The 19,189-nt window shown below is 53.4% G+C and overlaps 1 protein-coding gene across 2 annotated transcripts; it reads left to right on the top strand.

Moving 5' to 3' along the window:
• The first annotated feature begins 7,576 nt into the window (after positions 1 to 7,576).
• LOC133755519 (RLA class I histocompatibility antigen, alpha chain 19-1-like) lies at positions 7,577 to 13,708 on the top strand. 2 transcript variants are annotated; one of them, XM_062185629.1, is made up of 7 exons: positions 7,577 to 7,737; positions 10,283 to 10,579; positions 11,198 to 11,413; positions 12,001 to 12,276; positions 12,395 to 12,508; positions 12,937 to 13,135; positions 13,240 to 13,708. In XM_062185629.1, exons 1-6 carry the CDS (start codon positions 7,644 to 7,646, stop codon positions 13,131 to 13,133), a joined length of 1,194 nt encoding a protein of 397 aa, XP_062041613.1. In that variant the 5' UTR covers positions 7,577 to 7,643; the 3' UTR covers positions 13,134 to 13,135; positions 13,240 to 13,708. The 2 variants fall into 2 exon arrangements, with proteins under 2 accessions (XP_062041613.1, XP_062041612.1); XM_062185628.1 differs by having other exon boundaries at positions 7,580 to 7,737; positions 11,138 to 11,413.
• Positions 13,709 to 19,189: the final 5,481 nt, after the last annotated feature.

The raw sequence follows: 19,189 nt of genomic DNA on the forward strand, positions 1-19,189 counted from the left end.
ATTGTGTAGACTGTTTGGTCATTGTAGCTTTTTTTTTTTTTTTACAGGCAGAGTGGATAGTGAGAGAGAGAGAGACAAAAAGAAAGGTCTTCCTTTTTGCCGTTGGTTCACCCTCCAATGGCTGCTGCGGCCAGCGCATCTCGCTGAGCCGAAGCCAGGAGCCGGGTGCTTCTCCTGGTCTCACATGGGGTGCAGGGCCCAAGCACTTGGGCCATCCTCCACTGCCTTCCTGGGCCACAGCAGAGAGCTGGCCTGCAAGAGGAGCAACCAGCACAGAATCCGGCACCCCAACCGGGACTAGAACCCAGTGTGCTGGCATCGCAAGGCGGAGGATTAGCCTGTTAAGCCATGGCGCCGGCCATTGTAGCTTCTTTTTTAAATTTTATTTATTTATTTATTTGAAAGGCAGAGTTGAGAGAGAGAGAGAGAGAGAGAGAGAGAGAGAGATCTTCCATCCAATAATTCAGTCCCCAAATGGCTACAACAATCAGAGCATGGCCAGCCTGAAGCCAGGAGCCAGGAGCTTCTTTTGGGTCTCCCGCATGGGTGCAGGGGCCCAAGCACTTGGGCCTTTCTCTGCTGCTTTCCCAAGTGCATTAGCAGGGAGCTGGATCAGAACTGGAGCAGCCAGGACTCGAACCAGTGCCCATATGGGGTGCTGTCTCAGGTAGAGGCTCAACCTGCAATGCCGGTTCACAAGCCCCAGTGTACAGCTTCTGAGTGAAGGGGTCTCAAGCTCATTTCTTTTTTCGTCAGCTTCCAGTAGTCCTTCTGTCCTGCTCAAGGCTGAGAATGAGGGAGGCAGAGACAGAGGGAATGAGAGAGCTTGGGAATTTGCTTTTCTCAGTTTCCCCAGTTAGCCCTTAGCTGCCTGCTGCCTCACTGCTAAAATGAAAATACCTGAGCCCGGGAATTCACAAACCACAGAGAGATACTTCTCACAGTTTCTGGGGCAGAGAAGGTCAGAATCACGGTGCCAGCAGGCTCATGGCTGGCACTTCTGGGGGCCTGCATATGGCAGCAGGGACAAAACTTCTGCTTGGCAGAAGCCAGGGAGAGCTGAATCCTCCCCTCAAGCCCTTTATCAGGCGCTAATGGGGGGAGAGTGAATCCCTGGGGTCTGGCCCCGCTGAGCACAATGTTGCAAGAGAAGCTTTGCAGAGCACCTAGGAGAAACAAGCTCCAGCCAGTAACAGGCTCCAGACTCCATTCCTAAACCTGCCCTGGGCCTAAACCTGCCCTGGGCCTAAACCCTACACTCTTGTTACAAAATCACCCCCCACCCCCGCCCCCAGACATCTTATTCCTCCTTCTTGAGGGCCCATTCGTCATCTGTCACTGGGAAGAACGGAATCTGGTTTCTCCTGGGCACTCCCCATCTGGGGCCAGCTGGGACGTGCCCCTCTCCAAAGTCCCTCCTGTTTGCACTGCACTCTTAGCTGTGGCCTGTTGTTGGGGCCACCTTGGGAGCTGGCCTTCCTCACCCATGGTTGCTTCATTCATCTTCCCGCGTGACCTGGAGAGCACCAGCCAATACAATCACTTGATTTTCGTCATTCTTCTCATCTTCTGCACATCTCAGATGTCGAAAACCTTCAAGGCGAGCTCACTGGCTGGGAGACATTGGTCTCAGGACCAGCAGGCACGTTCTGAAGCCTCCTCTGGCGGTCTGGAGCGCACTGCAGAATGAGCCATGACGCCCTGGGCCTCAGGGTTCCAGGCACCTGCTGTGTGAGACACTCTCTTAGCCTCTCTAGGAGGGCAGAGGGATTTCCTTTTCATTTCTGCTGGCTCCTTAGCACACTCTGATGTTTGGGGAGCCTGCTTATTTCTTGTGTGCCTTTTAGCAATGTGTGCCTGCAATGCTTTCATCTCTGGTGCCCCCGGGGTCCCTATCAAAACCTGTGGGCTGGAGGGCTGAGGGCTGAGGGCTAGGCTTTTGCAGGCTCTTTCCTCCACCCATGGAAGAATTCAAAGAAGGAGGCACAAAGATACACAGGAAAGAAGCATTAATACTTAGAGCACCAGCTCTATGCTATGGCCTGGGAGTGCAGTGGAGGATGGCCCAAGTTCTTGGGTCCTGCACCTGCATGGGAGAGCAGGAGAGGCGCCTGCTCCAGGCTTCGGATCAGCGCGATGCGCTGGCCGCAGCGTGCCAGCCGCAGCAGCCATTGGAGGGTGAACCAACAGCAAAAAGGAGGACCTTTCTCTCTGTCTCTCTCTCTCTCTCTCTCACTGTCCACTCTGTCAAAAAATAAAAATAACAATACTTAGAGCAAAACCAAGCTCAAGAGCCAAGTTGTGCCAGAACAAAGCAGCCAGAGACACAGAAAGGCCCCAAATAAAGAGAAATCCCCCCTGCAAGGAAAAACATCAATGGTGAAAATTCCCAGCAAAGGAAAAAGCCCTGAAGTGTAGGGAGTGATGCTTGGGGTGGAGCCCGATTGAATATTCAAAACTAGGTGGAGTTTGGGTCGGAGCTTGAGCACTGCCCATGTCTGTGCTCTTTTTAGAGATTAAAAAAGGGTCATGTATCAAGTGTAAGATACAAATGGGCATCCCCCCATAGTGATAGCATTATAATGACATCATTATGAACCAAAGGCCATTGGGGGACACATCCTGCTGCCATGGTAGATATTTCCAGCTCACACTGGTTGCAAGCTTGCAACATTTTGGAACTTGGAAGTTCTGCTACTGGGGGAAGGAGACCGCAGAACTTGCTGATGCATGGGAGGTGGGCTTGCACCAACACAGGAAGGAAGGCTTAGGTTGTGCATAGAGGGGAGGGTGCACAGAAGAGGACATGCACAGGGGCCAACTGCTGCTGTCCCAGGCCGGCTGTTTGGGTCTCTCAAAGCGTGAACTGCTTGGAGCTGTCAATCACTGACTCCCCACAGTGAGGAGCAGCCTGCCAGCCCTTTGGCCCAGGCTGTCAGTTATTACCCTGTGCTGCTGGAGGGGTCCAGGAGGAGCTGTCCAGCAGTTTGACTGTATCTGGTGCAGCAGGGTTGGTGTATGGAGACAAGACACCAAGACATTTAACAGGAAGTAGTCTTTATTTATGGCGGCATAAGGCCCAGGTAGAATTTTTTTCTCCAAAATCCTGAGCCCAGAACAAAGAGGGGTCTTTCCTTATATGTGGTTTTAGCCTCCTTGTCTCCCTTATATGGTTACCTGCATACATTTGATTGGCTATTACAGGAACTGATACAACACTGGGCATGGGTACATAGTTACTGATGATGTTTTCTTCCACCCATACACTGCGCTGTAAGCTGTCTGGGGAGGGTGAACACCATTGCTCTGTACTAACAAGCAGAACCTGAGATGGTTACATATGAGCAGATAGGAATTACAGCTGAAGTATTTTGGGTCCGCGGAGCAAAAGACCATCAGAGTGATGAAGTCAAATGGGAGTTGTTTTTAGCCAGCTTGCGGCTGCTCTACTCACAGAACAAGTCTGGGGAAGACAGCCCCGAGTTGCAGTTGTAGGGCATTTTTAAAAGCAGAAACCACAGCTTTAATCATGTCAGAGAGAAACAAGTGCAGTTATAAGACAGAGGCCTCTAAGTAGACCAGGAACTGTCAGACCAGAGCTCTTCCCCTCGCAGCTAAACCAGCAGGCAGTGGAGAGACAAATGAAGACATCACAATTTTCATCGGTTCTGAAACTTGAAACCCCTAGCATTTGCTATCATGTTACCTGTTCCCTGGGGACATCACTAAACCTACATGAACTAGTACCACACCTGAGCAGCTGACAGGGCCAGGGCCAGGGCCAAGTCACCCAGGAATCCAATCCAGGAAACTTCTGGGCTGCTCCTTTCTCACTCCTCAACCTCTCGGAGCAGAGAGCTGACCAGCCCCGAGATTGTTCTTTTTCTTTTTCTTTTTCTTTTTTTTTTTTTCTTTTTTTTTTTTTTTTTTTTGACAGTGGATAGTGGATAGTGAAGTGAGATAGTGAAGAGAGAGAGACAGAGAGAAAGGTCTTCCTTTTTGCCGTTGGTTCACCCTCCAATGGCAGCCGCAGCCGGCGCTTCGCGCCAATCCGAAGCCAGGAGCCAGGTGCTTCTCCTGGTCTGCCATGGGGTGCAGGGCCCAAGCACTTGGGCCATCCTCCACTGCCTTCCCGGGCCATAGCAGAGAGCTGGCCTGGAAGAGGGACAGAATCCGGCGCCCCGACCGGGACTAGAACCCGGTGTGCCGGCGCCGCAAGGCAGAGGATTAGCCTGTTGAGCCACGGCGCCGGCCTTTATTTTATTTTTTTGACAGGCAGAGTGGACAGTGAGAGAGAGAGAGACAGAGAGAAAAGGCTTCCTTTGCTGTTGGTTCACCCTCCAATGGCTGCTGCAGCCGGCACGCTGCGGCTGGTGCACCTCGCTGATCCGAAGCCAGGAGCCAGGAGCCAGGTGCAGGGCCCAAGAACTTGGGCCATCCTCCACTGCACTCCCAGGCCATAGCAGAGCTGGCCTGGAAGAGGGGCAACCGGGACAGAATCCAGAACCCCAAATGGGACTAGAACCCCGTGTGCTGGTGCCGCAAGGCGAAGGATTAGCCTGTTGAGCCACGGCGCCGGCCTGAGATTGTTCTTTTTAAAGTTTATTTCTCTGTGTTTGAAAGGCAGAGAGACAGAGTTCTGGTTCACTCCCCAGATGGCCCCCTATAGCTGGGCCTGCACCAGGCTGAAACCAGAAGTCCAGAATCCAATCTGAATTTCCCCAAGTGTTTGAGTCTCCCAATGCACACATTAGCAGGAAGCTGAGATCAGAAACAGGCCCAGGACTAGAAGCAGGCCTGCAGATGTGGGATCAGGCCTCCCAGGTGGGGACTTCACCACTGGGCCAAATCCCCCTCCTGATTTTATTCATTGGAATTCTAGCACTGACAGAATAGAATTAGCCCTTCCAACTCTGTCTAGATAGCTCTGCACATTACTTACATCCTCTATTTACAGTGCTAGCAATAATCAGCTACCTATGATTTTTGTCACAATTATCGGGTAATTTTTAATATTAGAAATCCAAGTTATTGGAGCTGGCACTGTGCTGTACAAGGTTAAAGCACTACCTGCAGTGCTAGCAAACGACATGGGCACTGGTTTGAGTCCTCCCTGCTCCACTTCGATCCAGCTCCCTGCTAATATGCCTGGAAAAGCACCAGAGGATGGCCCAGGTACTTGGGCCCCTGTACCCACATGGGAGACCTGGTTTTGTCTTGGCCCAGCCCTGGCCACTGTGGTATTTAGAGAGTGAACGAGTGGATGGAGATCTCTCTCTCTCTCCCTCCCTCCCTCTGCCTTTCAAATAAATAAATAAATCTTTAAAAGAGAAAGAAATGCAAATTATTGTTTTATTTAAACTAAACCTCATACAATATAATTTTTAAAGATTTATTTATTTGAGAGGCAGAGTTAAGAGAAAGGGAGACAGGGAGAGAAAGGTCTTGCACCCGCTGGCCCGCTCCCCAAATAGCCGCAACAGCTGGAGCTGGGCTGATCCGAAGCCAGGAGCCAGGAGCTTCCTCTGGGTCTCCCATGTGGGTGCAGAGGCCCATGCACCTAGGTCATCTTCTACTGCCTTCCCAGGCCATCAGCACAGAGCTGGATCAGAAATGGATCAGCTGGGATGCAAACAGGTGCCCACGTGGGATGTGGGCATCACAGGTGAGCCCCAACCCTCTGGGCCCTAGCGCTGGCCCCCCTTGTACAGTATGGAAAGCCTTCATGTGTCATGTTTGTATAACAATGATCCAAACTGTGAGGAATATTTTTTAGATTTTAAAATCTGATTTATTTTTAATTGACACATTAAAATTGTACATATCTATGGAGTTACAGAGAGAGAGAGAGAGAGAGAGAAAGAAAGAAAGTCTTCCATCCACTGGTTCACTCTGCAAATGGCCAAAACGGCCAGAGTTGAGCTGATCCAAAACCAGGAGCCAGGAGCTTCTTCCAGGTCTCCTATGTGGGTGCAGGGGATCAAGGTCTTGGGCCATCTTCTGCTCTCCCAGGCCATAGCAGAGAGCTGGATGGGAAGTAGAGCAGCTGGGACTCAAACTACTGGCATGCTGGTACTGCAGGCCTGGGCTTTTACCCACTATGCCACAGCACCGGCCCTTGCTATAAAAATCGTATTCATTCTATTTTTAACTTAAGCCACTCAGATATTTGAAACTTCTGTTCTCCTCAGATAAGGTCAAGTGGCCAATGTGGATCTTGCTGAGCAGTGGCCTCTGAGGGGTAACTTTATTAGTCATGTATATTTTAAAAGCTAGTATTTGATGAACACAAGTTTCCACATTATTGGTACTTCTACATTTAAAAAATTGGGGGGAGGGGTGATGCTATGGCGTAGCGGGTAGAGCTGCTGCCTGCAGTGCCGGCATCCCATATGGTTAGGGTTAGGGTTCGAGTCTTGGCTGCTGTACTTCCCACCCAGCTCTCTGCTATGGCCTGGGAAAGCAGCAGAAGATAGCCCAAGTTCTTGGGCCCCTGCATCCGCGTGGGAGACTTGAAAAAGCTCCTGGCTCCTGGCTTCAGATCGGCACAGCTCCGGCTGTTGCGACCAAGTGGGGAGTGAACAAGTGGATGGAAGTGCTCTCTCTCTCTCTCTCTCTCTGTAGCTTTGCCTTTCAAATAAATAAATAAATCTTTAAAAAAAAAAAAGGAGGCTGCATACCATGGAAAGAAAATAGTTTAAAACAAACAAAAAAGCATACTCCAAATCATAGAAGACTTTCAGGAACTGTAGATTCAGAACCCGCCGGCAGGGACAGAATAGGGAGGCGGCAGTCCCAACAATGATGGATAGTTCACCTTGCTGCACTATCTTTACCAGCAGTTGATCTTATGGCTTTTTTTTTTAGCCGTTTTGATCCGTGTGTAGTGGAGTCTCACTTTAATTTGCATTTGCCTCGTGGTGAGTAACATTAGCATCTTCAGCATCTCTCCAGGTGCTTTGGAGAGGTGTCTGTACATTTGCCCGGTTTTAATGAGGCCATGGTTCCTTATTGGTGAGTTTGGAGAATTCTTTGTGTGTTCTGAATGAAGATATTCCTGTGTCTGTATTCTGTGTCTATAGCTTGAACTCTTGCGGACTTCATAACATACATGCATGCTGTCAATACAGAAAGCAAGTTGAGGCACATGGAATGCAGGAATAAAGGAGTTTATTCACGACCAAGAAGGGCTAGCCACCAGCTGCCTGAGAGAGCCGTTTCACCGCGGCTGCAGTGGCCAGGTCAAAATCCACAGCGATGACGCGCGCAAATGTCAACACTAAACCTTTGCAGGAAATAATCAGCTGAGAACATTTAGCGGGAAATGATGGCGTGGACGTTGTTCCTGGTCTGCATCCCTGAGCCAGCGCAGCCCGAGCGGCGCGCGCCCCGCCAGGGTCCCAGAGCGCCGAGCACCGGACCCCGCAGGGTCCTCATTCTGAGTTCCGCAGGGGGGACATTGTACACCCACATCCAGATCTTGAGCGCTGAGCGCCGCGCTTTTGGTTTCGGGACGCCTGGCCTCAGCCCTCCGAGCTCCGCCCCGCCCCCCCAGCTCCACTTCCCGGAACCCCGGGCGGGCGCCACAGGCTTGGCTGCGGTTTCTTTTCTGAGCTCAGAGGAAGCCCGAGGTCGACAACAGCATGGCTGCGCGCGCGAACAGGGCTCCCCCAGCCGGGGCAGTGCCCTTGGCGCTCGTCTTCCTGCGGCTGAGCGTCCTGCCGGATGTGGGCGCAGGTGAGAAGGGGCCTGCGTGCGGAGGGCTGCGGGAGAAAACGGAGGTGGCAGAGGCTCCCCGCGGGGCACTGTCTAGGGGCGACGGTCTGGAACCTTGGGGGAGGCGATCGCAAGCCACTCCCCTCGAACTGGGGTTCAGATGTCTCCATCACACTATGGTTAAAAGTAAAGCAAGAAACAGGCTCGCGTCACAGCGCTGATGGTTTTGAAGAAACAGGACTTTTGTCTGCAACCCCAGCTGGTCCCTTGGACCCGGGGCCGGCAGCTCCAAGCTTCTTAGGGGCTCCAGAGAGACTGGGAGCAGCAGCCAAGTTTACTGATAGGGAGTCTTTCCCTCCTCCCCCTGAAGGTTCGTGGGTGTGGTCACCGGGAGGAACTCTAGCACCGTCTTCTCAGCACAGTGTTCAGCTAGGGAGTGGACTGAACCTCATCCCACAAGAGCAATGGTTTAGAAATGCAGTTGCTGGTCACGCTGGCTTTTACAGTTCTCCTCTTTCCACCACACAGAAGTTCTCGTTTCCTAAAAAAAAAAAAAAAAAAAAAAAAAAAACTTGTTTTCTTCCATTCCTCTTACACACATAGGCTAACAAAAGGACAAAGTAACCCATGACTTGACAGCTGGATTCAGCCCTAAGAAGTGTAGAGAGGGCCTGCGCTGTGGCTTAGTAGGGTAAGCCTCTGCCTATGGTCCTGGCATCCATCCCACATGGGTATCAGTTTGCATCCTGGCTGCTCCACTTCCGATCCAGTTCCCTGCTCGTGTGCCTGGGAAAGCAATGGAAGATGGCCCAAGTGCTTGGGCCCCTGCACCCACATGGGAGACCCAGAAGAAGCTCCTGGTTCCTGGCTTCAGATCTGCCCAGCCCTGGACATTGCAGCCATTTGGGAGTGAACCACTGGATGGAAGACCTCTCTATCTGTGTCTCTCCTCCTCTCTCTCTAACTTTGCCTCACAAATAAATAGATAAATAAAAATATAGAGAAAAAATAATTTGTCTTTAACATCTGTCTTGTGCCTTTTTCCCCCCTCTCCACAGGCATATCCTGGACATGGAATTTAATTTTATTATTTTTTTAATTTTCTAAAAAAAGATTTATTTATTTATTCGAATGTCTGAGTTACACAGAGACACAGAGAGGAGAGGCAGAGAGAGAGAGAGAGAGAGAGGTCTTCCATCCACTGGTTCACTCCCCAATTGGCTTCAATGGACAGAGCTGAGCCGATCTGAAACAGGAGCCAGGAGCTTTTTCCGGGTCTCCCATGTGGGTGCAGGGGCCCAAGTGCTTGGGCCATCTTCTGCTGCTTTGCCAGGCTCGTTGGCAGGGAGCTGGATCGGAGAGGAGCAGCCAAACTTGAACCACTGCCCAGATGGGATGCTGGTATTGTAGGCAGCAGCTTTACCCACTGTGCCACAGCGCTGGCCCCAGAAAGGCAAAACCGGAGGGACAGAAACCAGGGAACTGGGCCAACAGGAGCCACAAACTGTCCCTGTGCTGTGAGAGTGGAGCCTGGAAGGTGAGGACCAGATTCTTTTGAAGTTCATACAGTGAACTGCACGAAGCTCAGACAAGCAAGCCTAACCCCAAGAGCTGGTTACAGGAAAGGAAGTTCGCTCGTTGAGTGAGCAAAAGCAGCCAAGAATGAAAGCTGGGATTCCACAGGCGTTGGTCTTGGGTGAGGGCCCTCAGTGGGGTCTAGGAGTCACCTGTCATGCAGGCCACGTGGCCGTTATCAGCCCGACAGCTTCTGACTGAAGGATTTTCAGCGAGCAGTTCCGTTCAACTTGTGATTTCCTTTCCTGAACTCCAAGTGGTCCTTGTGTCTCCAGGCTGAGGCCAAGGAGGCTGAGAAGGAGCCAAGGAGATCAGAGACTTTGACCTCTGCTTTTCTCAGCTTTCCGTCTAAGCCTTGGCTGTCTCCTGCCCCACCTGCTCTCCTGGGTCTCCTCCCTCCACCCCCACCACTCCCTAGTGCTCCTCACATGAGGTCCCCCGTGGAGTGGAAAACCCCTGGAATTATGGGTCTTTGAGCTGGGAGCCCGTGGGTTTTCTGAAAAAATGGTATTGTTCTAGAGGTGAGGAAACAGAAGCCCTGGGGGGCAGGGGCTCTCCCCAGGAGGTAGAGGGTGACAGTGACACCATATGATGCAGGCAGGGGATGGGGGCTGAGATGCTGACACCAGAGCCAGGTCCTGGAGGAGGACCCTGTCTCAGACCACTCTCCCTAAGGCCATGCTCCAAGGGGGTTTCTAAGTCTCCCCCACCGCTGCAGACCCCAATCAAGGACAGCTTCGCGGTGGAACTCGTCTTGACACCTTGCACTGACATTTCTGTCTCTGAGTTCTTGGTGGGCTTTGAATTCCTTATGCTGCTGGGTTGTGCTAAACTGTCTCCCCATTGTTTCGTGCAGCGCCCTGTGTCTCCTATCACACACACACATGCACACACAAACACGGACGTGTGCACTCATTCCCCCACACACTGGGAGCTGGGGCCTCACTCAGTTAACGCTGTAGTTCACTCTGAGTCACTGCTCCTGCCTCAGGATCGCACTCTCTGCAGTATTTCTACTGGGCTGTGACAGAGCCAAGTCCAGGAGTCCCTGCCTTTGCTGCCTCTGGCTTTGTGGATAACCAACGCTTCATCCACTATGACAGTGAAGAGAGAAAGGCCAAGCCTTGCGTCCAATGGCTGAGGGAGGAGCCCAATTACTTTGAGGATGAGACCAAGATCTTCAAAAGTCGAATGAAGATTTTCCAGCTAAGCCTCAGAAACGTGCAGCAGTACTACAACCAAACCCTGAGGCCAAGTTCAAAGCCAGAGCAGCCACACAAGCCGGCAGGTGGGTGTTGTGAGACGGTGGGTAGGAATCTGTCTGCACCAGTAATTGCCATGGGGTCGGGCTGGGCAAGCAAGAGTGCACAAGCTGTCACTTGGGAATGAAGGCCTCCCAAACTGGTCACAGGCAACCTAGGTGTGTGTCACGGTCACTCATTCACTAAGTAAGACTCTCACTGGGTCACAGACACCTACCTGGCCTGTGCCTTTGGGTTCTGTGGAGGTAGAGACAGGAAGAGCCTCATCAAGTGTGTGTATCCCGGGGGCTTGCAGCTCCTACGGAGAGGCACCCATATGGCTGGCAGTGCTGTGCAGAAGTGACAAAGCCTCTCTTGCGTGCTTTTTCAGTCCATGCTGGACAGGACCTAGATCCTTCCCCAAGCAGGGCTGAAAGCAGAGAGGTCAGCATCAGGAAGCCAAACTCGATTGTCTAGAGTCAGCGAGTCACTAAGGAGAAGCCGAGCGATAGGCAGGTGGGGTGTGGGAGACGGGGACGGTGATGGAGAGGCACGTCAATGGTGCACCTGCCCTTACTGACACGCCCGGGCCTGGGGATGGGCAGGGCCCCACACTCTGCAGTTCACATATGGCTGTGAACTCCAAGACAACGGTGGGACCACAGGACACTGGCAGTATGGCTACGACGGTGACGACTACCTGACCTTGGATGTGGACTCTCAGCAGTACGTAGCAGCCTCACCTCTAGCCCGCTACACCAAGCAGAAATGGGAGGCCAGAGATGACTACAAGCAAAGAGACATAATCTACTTGACAAAGGAGTGTGCCCTGTGGCTGCACAGATACTTGGAGTTCAGAGGGGTGAACTCCACACGCACTGGTAAGGACCTCCCCAGCCCTACCACTCCGCCCTCCCCCACGAAGCCGGCGGGGACCACTTATGTCTCCTGTGTGTAAGGTGTTGAGGGCCGGTCCTGGAGCTGCTCAGGCCCAGGGATGTAGGTTGTCTGGTGTGCTGAGCTTGGAGTCCCTACAACCAAGAGATGTGGATCTGGGGTCCTCTCATCTGACTTCTCCTGGGCAGTGCCTCTGTCCCTCCTACCTAAGCCCTCCCAGGGATGAGAGAACTCTCTGGAGACCTCTGGGCATGGTTCTGGGGGAGGGGCATTTCTCACACTTCAGCTGCTTCCCCACTAACAACATCGTCCGGGAGCAGGGCCTGAGAGCCTGGGGCCAGGGCAAGGAGGTCTGAAGAGGCTCCTCTGGAGGACAGGGTCAGGCCCGAGATCTAGGCCCTTTCCTGGGACCAGTTTAACCCACTGGGTTCCCTCCACACCTGCTTAGCGTATGCTCCTGCCACTCTTCCCTCGACTCCTACCTGGTGGGCCCCCACACCATCAGGAGCTGGGGCATCTCCATCGTTTAGTGGACACTCTGCCCAGACCGTCCCTTCTTTGTCTGCCACAGACCCACCCAAAGCCCACGTGACCCACCACCCCACCTCTCACCGGGAGGCCACCCTGAGGTGCTGGGCCCTGGGCTTCTACCCCGCGGAGATCTCACTGACCTGGCAGCGGGATGGAGTGGACCAGACCCAATACGTGGAGCTCGTGGAGACCAGGCCTGGGGGCGACGGAACCTTCCAGAAGTGGGCGGCTGTGGTGGTGTCTTCTGGGGAGGAGCAGAGATACACGTGCCGTGTGCAGCACGAGGGGCTGCCCGAGCCCCTCACCCTGAGATGGGGTGAGGAGGGCAGGAGGGGCGGGGCCTCTGTGGGGAGGGCAGAGCCCTGCTGGGGCCTTCAGCAGGGTCAGGGCTGAGCCCTGGGGTCAGAGCCCCTCACCTCCCCTTCCCTTCTCAGAGCCTCCTGCTCAGCCCACCACGCTCAGAGTGGGAATTGTTGTTGGAGTTCTTGGAGTTCTTCTGATCCTGGGAGCTGTGGTCGCTGTTGTGAGGAGGAGGAAGCGCAGCTCAGGTAGGGGAGGGGAGGGGGGTCTGAGTCTCCTGTCCCCTGATAGAAGATTTCAAGCCTGGGTAGAATGCACCTGCCCCATTCACAGGAAGCTCCACCCACATACACTTGAGCTCCCTGGTTGCAGGCCTCTGCTGACGCCCCTCTGTAACACCCACAGGAAGTGAACAGGCTTTTTCTTTGGTGACTCTGGTGGTGGGGGCCTGATTCCCCGCAGTGGCAGGGGAGAGAGCAGGGCCCTGCTGAAGGCAGACCTCTGGTGGGGGCCTGGCTGCGGCCCTGCACTCCCTCTCTCCCCGTGATCCTGATCCTGCCCAGAGCCTGCACTCACAGCTCTGGAGACTCCAGTGGGGTTCAGGACTGGGGGCTTCTCCAGGGCCCCACAGCCCTGCCTTCTCCCTGGCTGCTCACAGGACTCCCTCTTCTCACAGGAAGAAAAGGATGGAGCTGTGCTCACACTACAAGAAAATGTGAAGGGGGTGAGGCCTGCGAGCCCTGGGGCAGTGTGGACAGAGCCCATGGTGTGTGCACGCACCCCACCATCCCTTCTTCAGTCTCGTCTCCCTTGGCCCTGACCCAACCTCGCTTTGTGCCAGGCAGGAACAGTGCTGGTTCTCGTGTCTTGTGAAGGTGAGACACTGGATTTTGGTTTGGATATTCTGAGTGACGAGCGGGCTGCTGAGTGTCAGCATTTGCAGTGACCCACCTAACTTTGTCATTCCTTCCTTCCACAGCGTGACACGGCTGCCTTACATGTCACACGGTGACAACACAGTGCGTGATGGGCCCTGGAAGGAGGGGACTCCCTATGCCAAAGAAAGAAGCTGTAAATAGGAATAAAAGAGTCTATTTTTTCGGGCCAGCGCCGTGGCTCAACAGGCTAATCCTCCGCCTTGCGGCGCCGGCACACCAGGTTCTAGTCCCAGTCAGGGCTCCGGATTCTGTCCCAGTTGCCCCTCTTCCAGGCAAGCTCTCTGCTGTGGCCAGGGAGTGCAATGGAGGATGGCCCAAGTGCTTGGGTCCTGCACTCGCATGGGAGACCAGAAGAAGCACCTGGCTCCTGCCATCGGATCAGCGCGGTGCGCCGGCCGCGGCGGCCATTCGAGGGTGAACCAACGGCAAAGGAAGACCTTTCTCTCTGTCACTCTCTCACGGTCCACTCTGCCTGTCAAAAATAAATAAAAGAGTCTATTTTTTCAAAGATTTATTTATTTGAAAGAGTAACAGAGAGAGCAAGACAGTGAGAGCGAGAGTGAGTCCACTGCTACATTCCCCAAATGGCCGTGGCAACCAGGGCTGGGCCAGGCCAAAACGGGAGCCTGGAACTCCATCCCGGTCTCCTACCTGGATGGAAGGAACCCAAGCACCTGGGCCATCTTCTGCTGCCTTCCCGGGAAAATCAGCAGGGAGCTGGATCAGAAATGGAGCAGCCAGGACCCCAACTGGCACTCTCCCCTCCCTTCTCTTTCCCTGCCCCACCTCGTCCTCCCCCCAACCCCCACCCTTATCCTCTGACCCATCCTCTGCAAGTGCTTCATGCCCTGTGGACTCACCAGAGCCCCAACCAATGAGGTCACCAATCTTGGACTTGAATCTCCCACCATGAGCTGAGTAAACCTTTTCTCCCTTTATAAGTAATGGTGCTTTTTTTCAGGCATGTTGTTATAGGAAGAAAAAAAAAAAAACCTTCCTAAAACATATCTTCTTTAGTTTTCTAAATAAAACAAAAAGTCTTCCTTTTGACCAGCTTGAATAAGATTTTCCCATTTTTTTGCCCCCCTCAAAAAGACCTAATACACCCAGGTGTCACTTTTCTAGAAACAACAGTGTGTTCCTTTGCCCATAGCACAGAGCCCACTTCCAGCCAAAGTGCCATCTGTCCAGGGATTTAGTGGCCTTTTCAACTTTGTGTCCAGTGATGTTTCTTTGACCCTCAGAAATCTCCAGGGGATCCCCGGGGATGTATGAGACCCTGTGGTAACACTGATGTCTATGTTGTGCAGGAATTGAATTGATTGATTTGAAAGGCAGCAGGGCGGGGGGCGGGGCGGAGACAGAGAAGAAGTTTCCATCTGCTGGTTCACCCCCCAGATGGCCACAACAGCTGGGCCTGGGCTGATCTGAAGCCAGGATCAGGAACCAACCCAGTCTTCTACCAGATGGCAGGGGCTTAACTAAGCCTCTGCTCCAGCATGGCAGCCCCAGAAGAGGAAGTATGCCTCTGGTGCCTGAGGATTTTATGAGTAAGGTAGTGTGCTTTCACAGGTGACTTTTAACCACCCAGTGTAAGACTGCAAGAGCAGCAGGTGCTGTATTTAGAACTTCATTTCAGGGGCTGGCATTGAAGCCCAGCTAGTTAAAGGCACTGCCTGTGATGCCGGCATAGCATCTGGCTTGTGCCTGACCCAATCCTGGCTGTTGCTGCTATTTTTTTAAAAGATTTATTTATTTGAAAGAGTTATGCAGAGAGAGGAAAGGCAGAGAGTAGAGAGGCCTTCCATACGATGGTTCACTCTCCAGGTGGCCGCAATGGCCAGAGCAGCAACAGATCCGAAGCCAGGAGCCAGGAGCTTCTTCCAGGTTTCCCACCCGGGTGCAGGGGTCCAAGGCCTTGGGCCATCTTTTACTACTTTCCCAGGCCAGGGCAGAGAGCGGGATCAGAAGTGGAGCAGCCGGGACAGGAACTGGTGCCCATATGGGATGCCAGCACTTCAGGCCAGGGCGTTAACCTGCTATGCCACAGCTTCGGCCCCTGTTGCTGCTATTTAGAGAGTGAATCAGCAGATGGAAACTTCCCTCTCTGTCACTCTACCTTTCACATAAATAATTTTTTAAATATTATATTTATGCGTAAGATAGAGTGACAGAGAGAGAGAAGGAGAAACAGAAAGAGATCTTCCATTCTATGATTCACTCCCCAAATGGCCATGATGGCTAGAGCTGGGCTGATCTGAAGCCTGGAGCCAAGAGCTTCCTCCAGGTATCCCACGCGGGCGCAGGAGCCCAGGACTTGGGCCATCTTCTGCTGCTTTCCCAGGCCACAGCAGAGAGATGGATTAGAAGTGGAGCAGCCGGGACTAGAACCAGTGCCCACCTGGGCTGCTGGCCCCAGAGGCTTTCTCTGCCATACCAAAAAAACTGGCCTCAATAATAAATATTAGATGGATGGATGGATAGATAGGTAGATAGATAGCTCTGTTTTGGGGATTGTCGTAGGGTCTGGCTGCCACAAATGCCACGTTGTAATTTTATCATGCCAGTCCCTGCTGCTCTTTGCAAAGTTTCTGCTCGAGGAGCACTAAAGACACAGTCATTGGGTTTTTGTAGAATGCCAGAGGGGGTGCAGGTGCCACCACTCAGAGTGCCTGGCAGGGGACGCTCGCCCAGCTTCACAGCTGACCACGCTCCATGCTTGCACCAGGAGGAGGTTGTAGGGAAGTCCTAGGTCCTCACGCTTTTGCTGGTGCTCGGCTTTGCTTCTTCCCTGAAGGCGGTGAGCTGCATCTCCCTGTGGGAGCAGAGGAGGGTGGGAGAGAGAGGAGGGAAAACGGAGACCCCGTGTTGTCCATGCCTGTGTGGAGGCTTCCTCCAGCAGCCACCGCTGCTCTGGGCTTGGCCTCCCCAAGCCAGCACATTGTTGTTTAAGAGCAGTCCCGTTCCCGGCTGGCTGCAGGGACCCTGCTGCCTGACAGTGCAGAGCAGTGGGATGCTGCCTGCGGTCCAGGGCTGTGCTGGAAATGCGGCCCCTTTGTTCAGTCAGGGAGAGGAGCAGCGCGCGGAGGAGCTGCAGTCCCGCAGTCCAGGAGAAGCCCTTCCGCATGCACCCCAGATGCAATCCAAGGGGCACAGCGCACCCTCCTGCGCCACCGGGAACAAGTGTACCAGGGAACCGTCAGGAGCACAGCAGCCGCAGGCGCACTGACCCTGCTGCTCGGTGTCCCACGCAGGGGAGGTGGGGGTGCCCAAATGCTCTGCTCACCCCCAGGACGGCCAGGCTCAGCCATCTGAGCCCCAAGACACTGTCGCAGGTCCTGCTGGAGGAAGGGTCCTCTTAGAAGTGGGGGTCTCCAGCCCGGGGGCCCCACTCTGCTCCTGCTCAAGAGCACCCAGCTCTGCATGCTGTCCTCAGCTCCTTGTCCAGGCTTGGCTGCCGCTGCCCCCAGGCTCCAGCTCCGCACACACCCTCCCGGCACCTCCCAGAGAGCCAAGGGGCTGATCCCACTGAGCCTCCGCCCTGTCTGTGGTCTCCTGGATCCTGCCACAGCACTGCTCTGCTTCTGGGGATTTGGCCTTCTCTGCTTCGCTACACCAAACAAAGCAGTTTGTTCAACGCGTGCTCAAAAAAGAATGGGAAAGTATTGTACAGCTGGGGTTCCGTCCATGGCTCCTACTCCCGCTGTGTGTGTGCCTAATTTCCTATCGGTACTGGTTCCCTTAGCAGTCTCTCCCTCTCTCTCTCTCTGCCTCTCTGTAACTCTGCCTTTCAAATAAAATTAAAAAAAAAATTTTTTTAAAAGGGCAGAGTTACAGAAAGAGAGAGAGAGGTCTTCCACCCCAAGATGACTGCAACGGCCGGAGAAACCAGGAAGCCAGGAGCCAGGAGCTTCTTGGGTCCCCCACGGGGGTACAAGCACTTGGGCTATCTTCCATTTCTTTTTCAGGCCATAAAGCAGGGAGCCTAGGTCGAAAGTGGAGCATCCAGGTGCCCATATGGGACGCCGGTGCTGCAGGCAGATGCTTAACCTATTAAGCCACAGCACTGGCCCCAAACTAAATCTTAAAAAAAAAAATTGGCCGGTGCCACGGCTCAACAGGCTAATTCTCCGCCTTGCGGCGCCGGCACACCGGGTTCTAGTCCCGGTCAGGGCGCCGGATTCTGTCCCGGTTGCCCCTCTTCCAGGCCAGCTCTCTGCTGTGGCCAGGGAGTGCAGTGGAGGATGGTCCAAGAGCTTGGGCCCTGCACTCTGTGGGAGACCAGGATAAGCACCTGGCTCCTGCCATCAGATCAGCGCGGTGCGCCGGCCGCAGCGCACCAGCTGCGGCGGCCATTGGAGGGTGAACCAATGGCAAAAAGGAAGACCTTTCTCTCTGTCTCTCTCTCTCACTGTCCACTCTGCCTGTCAAAAAAAAAAAAAAAAAAAAAAAAACATTTTTTTTTCAGAACCCATTGTCTTCCCTTAGCTTCTCCCCCACCACACACACTGCCTGTTGTCCTGTGGAAGTCCCTGCTGACTCGCCGCTGGGATCTGCCTCCAAAGTGCCCCTCCAGGGGGTCCCTGGCTCTCTCAGTTCCGCTTCCTTCCTAAAGTTTACTCCGATGGGATTCAGCTGGACAGCAAAGCAAGTCTCCTGCTGGCCTCTCCCCAGAACAACAAGCAGCCCAGGTAAGGGCTTTCGTGGGAGCTGTCAGATTCTGAGAGGAGGTTGTGAGGCTCTGGGGAAGCCCAGACCACCTGCAGAGAGCAGCCCAAGGAGCAGGCTCACTGGCCGTGGTCGCGGCTGCACCCACAAGTGGCGCCGTGCACAGCTCCATTTGCCCTCAGTCCTGCCACCAGCGTCATCTGCCAGGCACCTGGGAGAGTCAGGCCCGCTTGTGCCTTGGTGGTGACAGATTGTGGACTTTGCACAGGAACTAGCCCGGGCTGCTGGCCACTGGCCAGGAGTCGGTTAGTTTATCAGAGTGGCCAGGCGGACTCTGCGGTTTCAAATGTCCTCTTCCCCAATTTGCAAGCTGGCCAAACCTTCATGGGAGCAACGTAGTTAGTGGGGACAGGGAGAGAGAGAAAAAGAAACAATCGATCTAGTCTGTTGATTCTTTGGCAGGCTTCAGGGTATGTTTGTGTTCAGATGATCACGAGGTGGAGTTTTCTTAGATATGGAGCTTAGCTCTCTGCAACTGGTGGTTGCAAATTTCTTCCTTAGCTGGGGTGTAAGGTCTGCCATTCTAGTCATTTCCTTTCCATTGGCTCCAGAAATTCTCATGCAAACATTATTATTCAAAGGACTAGTCACAGGAAAGTCAAGACTGTTAGTTAGCTTTCGCTAGTTAAAATGTGAAAAGAAGGGGCCAGCACTGTGGTGCAGTGGGCTAAGCCTCCACCTGCTGCACCGGCATCCCATATGGGTGCTTGTTCGAGCCCCAGCTGCGCCTCTTCTGATCCAGCTCTGTACTATGGCCAGGAAAGCAGCTGAAGATGACCCAAATACTTGGGTCCCTGCACCCACATGGGAGACCTGGAAGAAACTCCTGGCTTCAGACTGGCCCAGCTCCAGCCACAGTGGCCAACTGGGGAGTGAACCAGTGGATGGAAGACCTCTCTCTGTTTCCCTCTCTCTGGTGGTAGGTAACTCTGCCTCTCAAATGAAAAAATAAAATGTTTCTTTTAAATGTGAAAAGAAGGTAAGGGAACATAAATTTGCTATGGTTACATGTACACTGAAACATCTATGAGCCTTGGGTCCAGTATCTCCCATTACCCGCCCCTATGGTTCAACTAGGTAGCTAACATTTGGGTGCGCTGCAATGCCTGCACCCTGCAGTGTGACCCTGTCTCTAGCTGTAGTCTTTTTTTTTTTTTTTTTTTTTTGGACAGGCAGAGTGGACAGTGAGAGAGAGAGACAGAGAGAAAGGGCTTCCTTTTGCCGTTGGTTCACCCTCCAATGGCCGCCGCGGTAGCGCACTGC

This window comes from Lepus europaeus, chromosome 3 (assembly GCF_033115175.1).
Source record: "Lepus europaeus isolate LE1 chromosome 3, mLepTim1.pri, whole genome shotgun sequence".
NCBI classification, from domain to species: domain Eukaryota; kingdom Metazoa; phylum Chordata; class Mammalia; order Lagomorpha; family Leporidae; genus Lepus; species Lepus europaeus.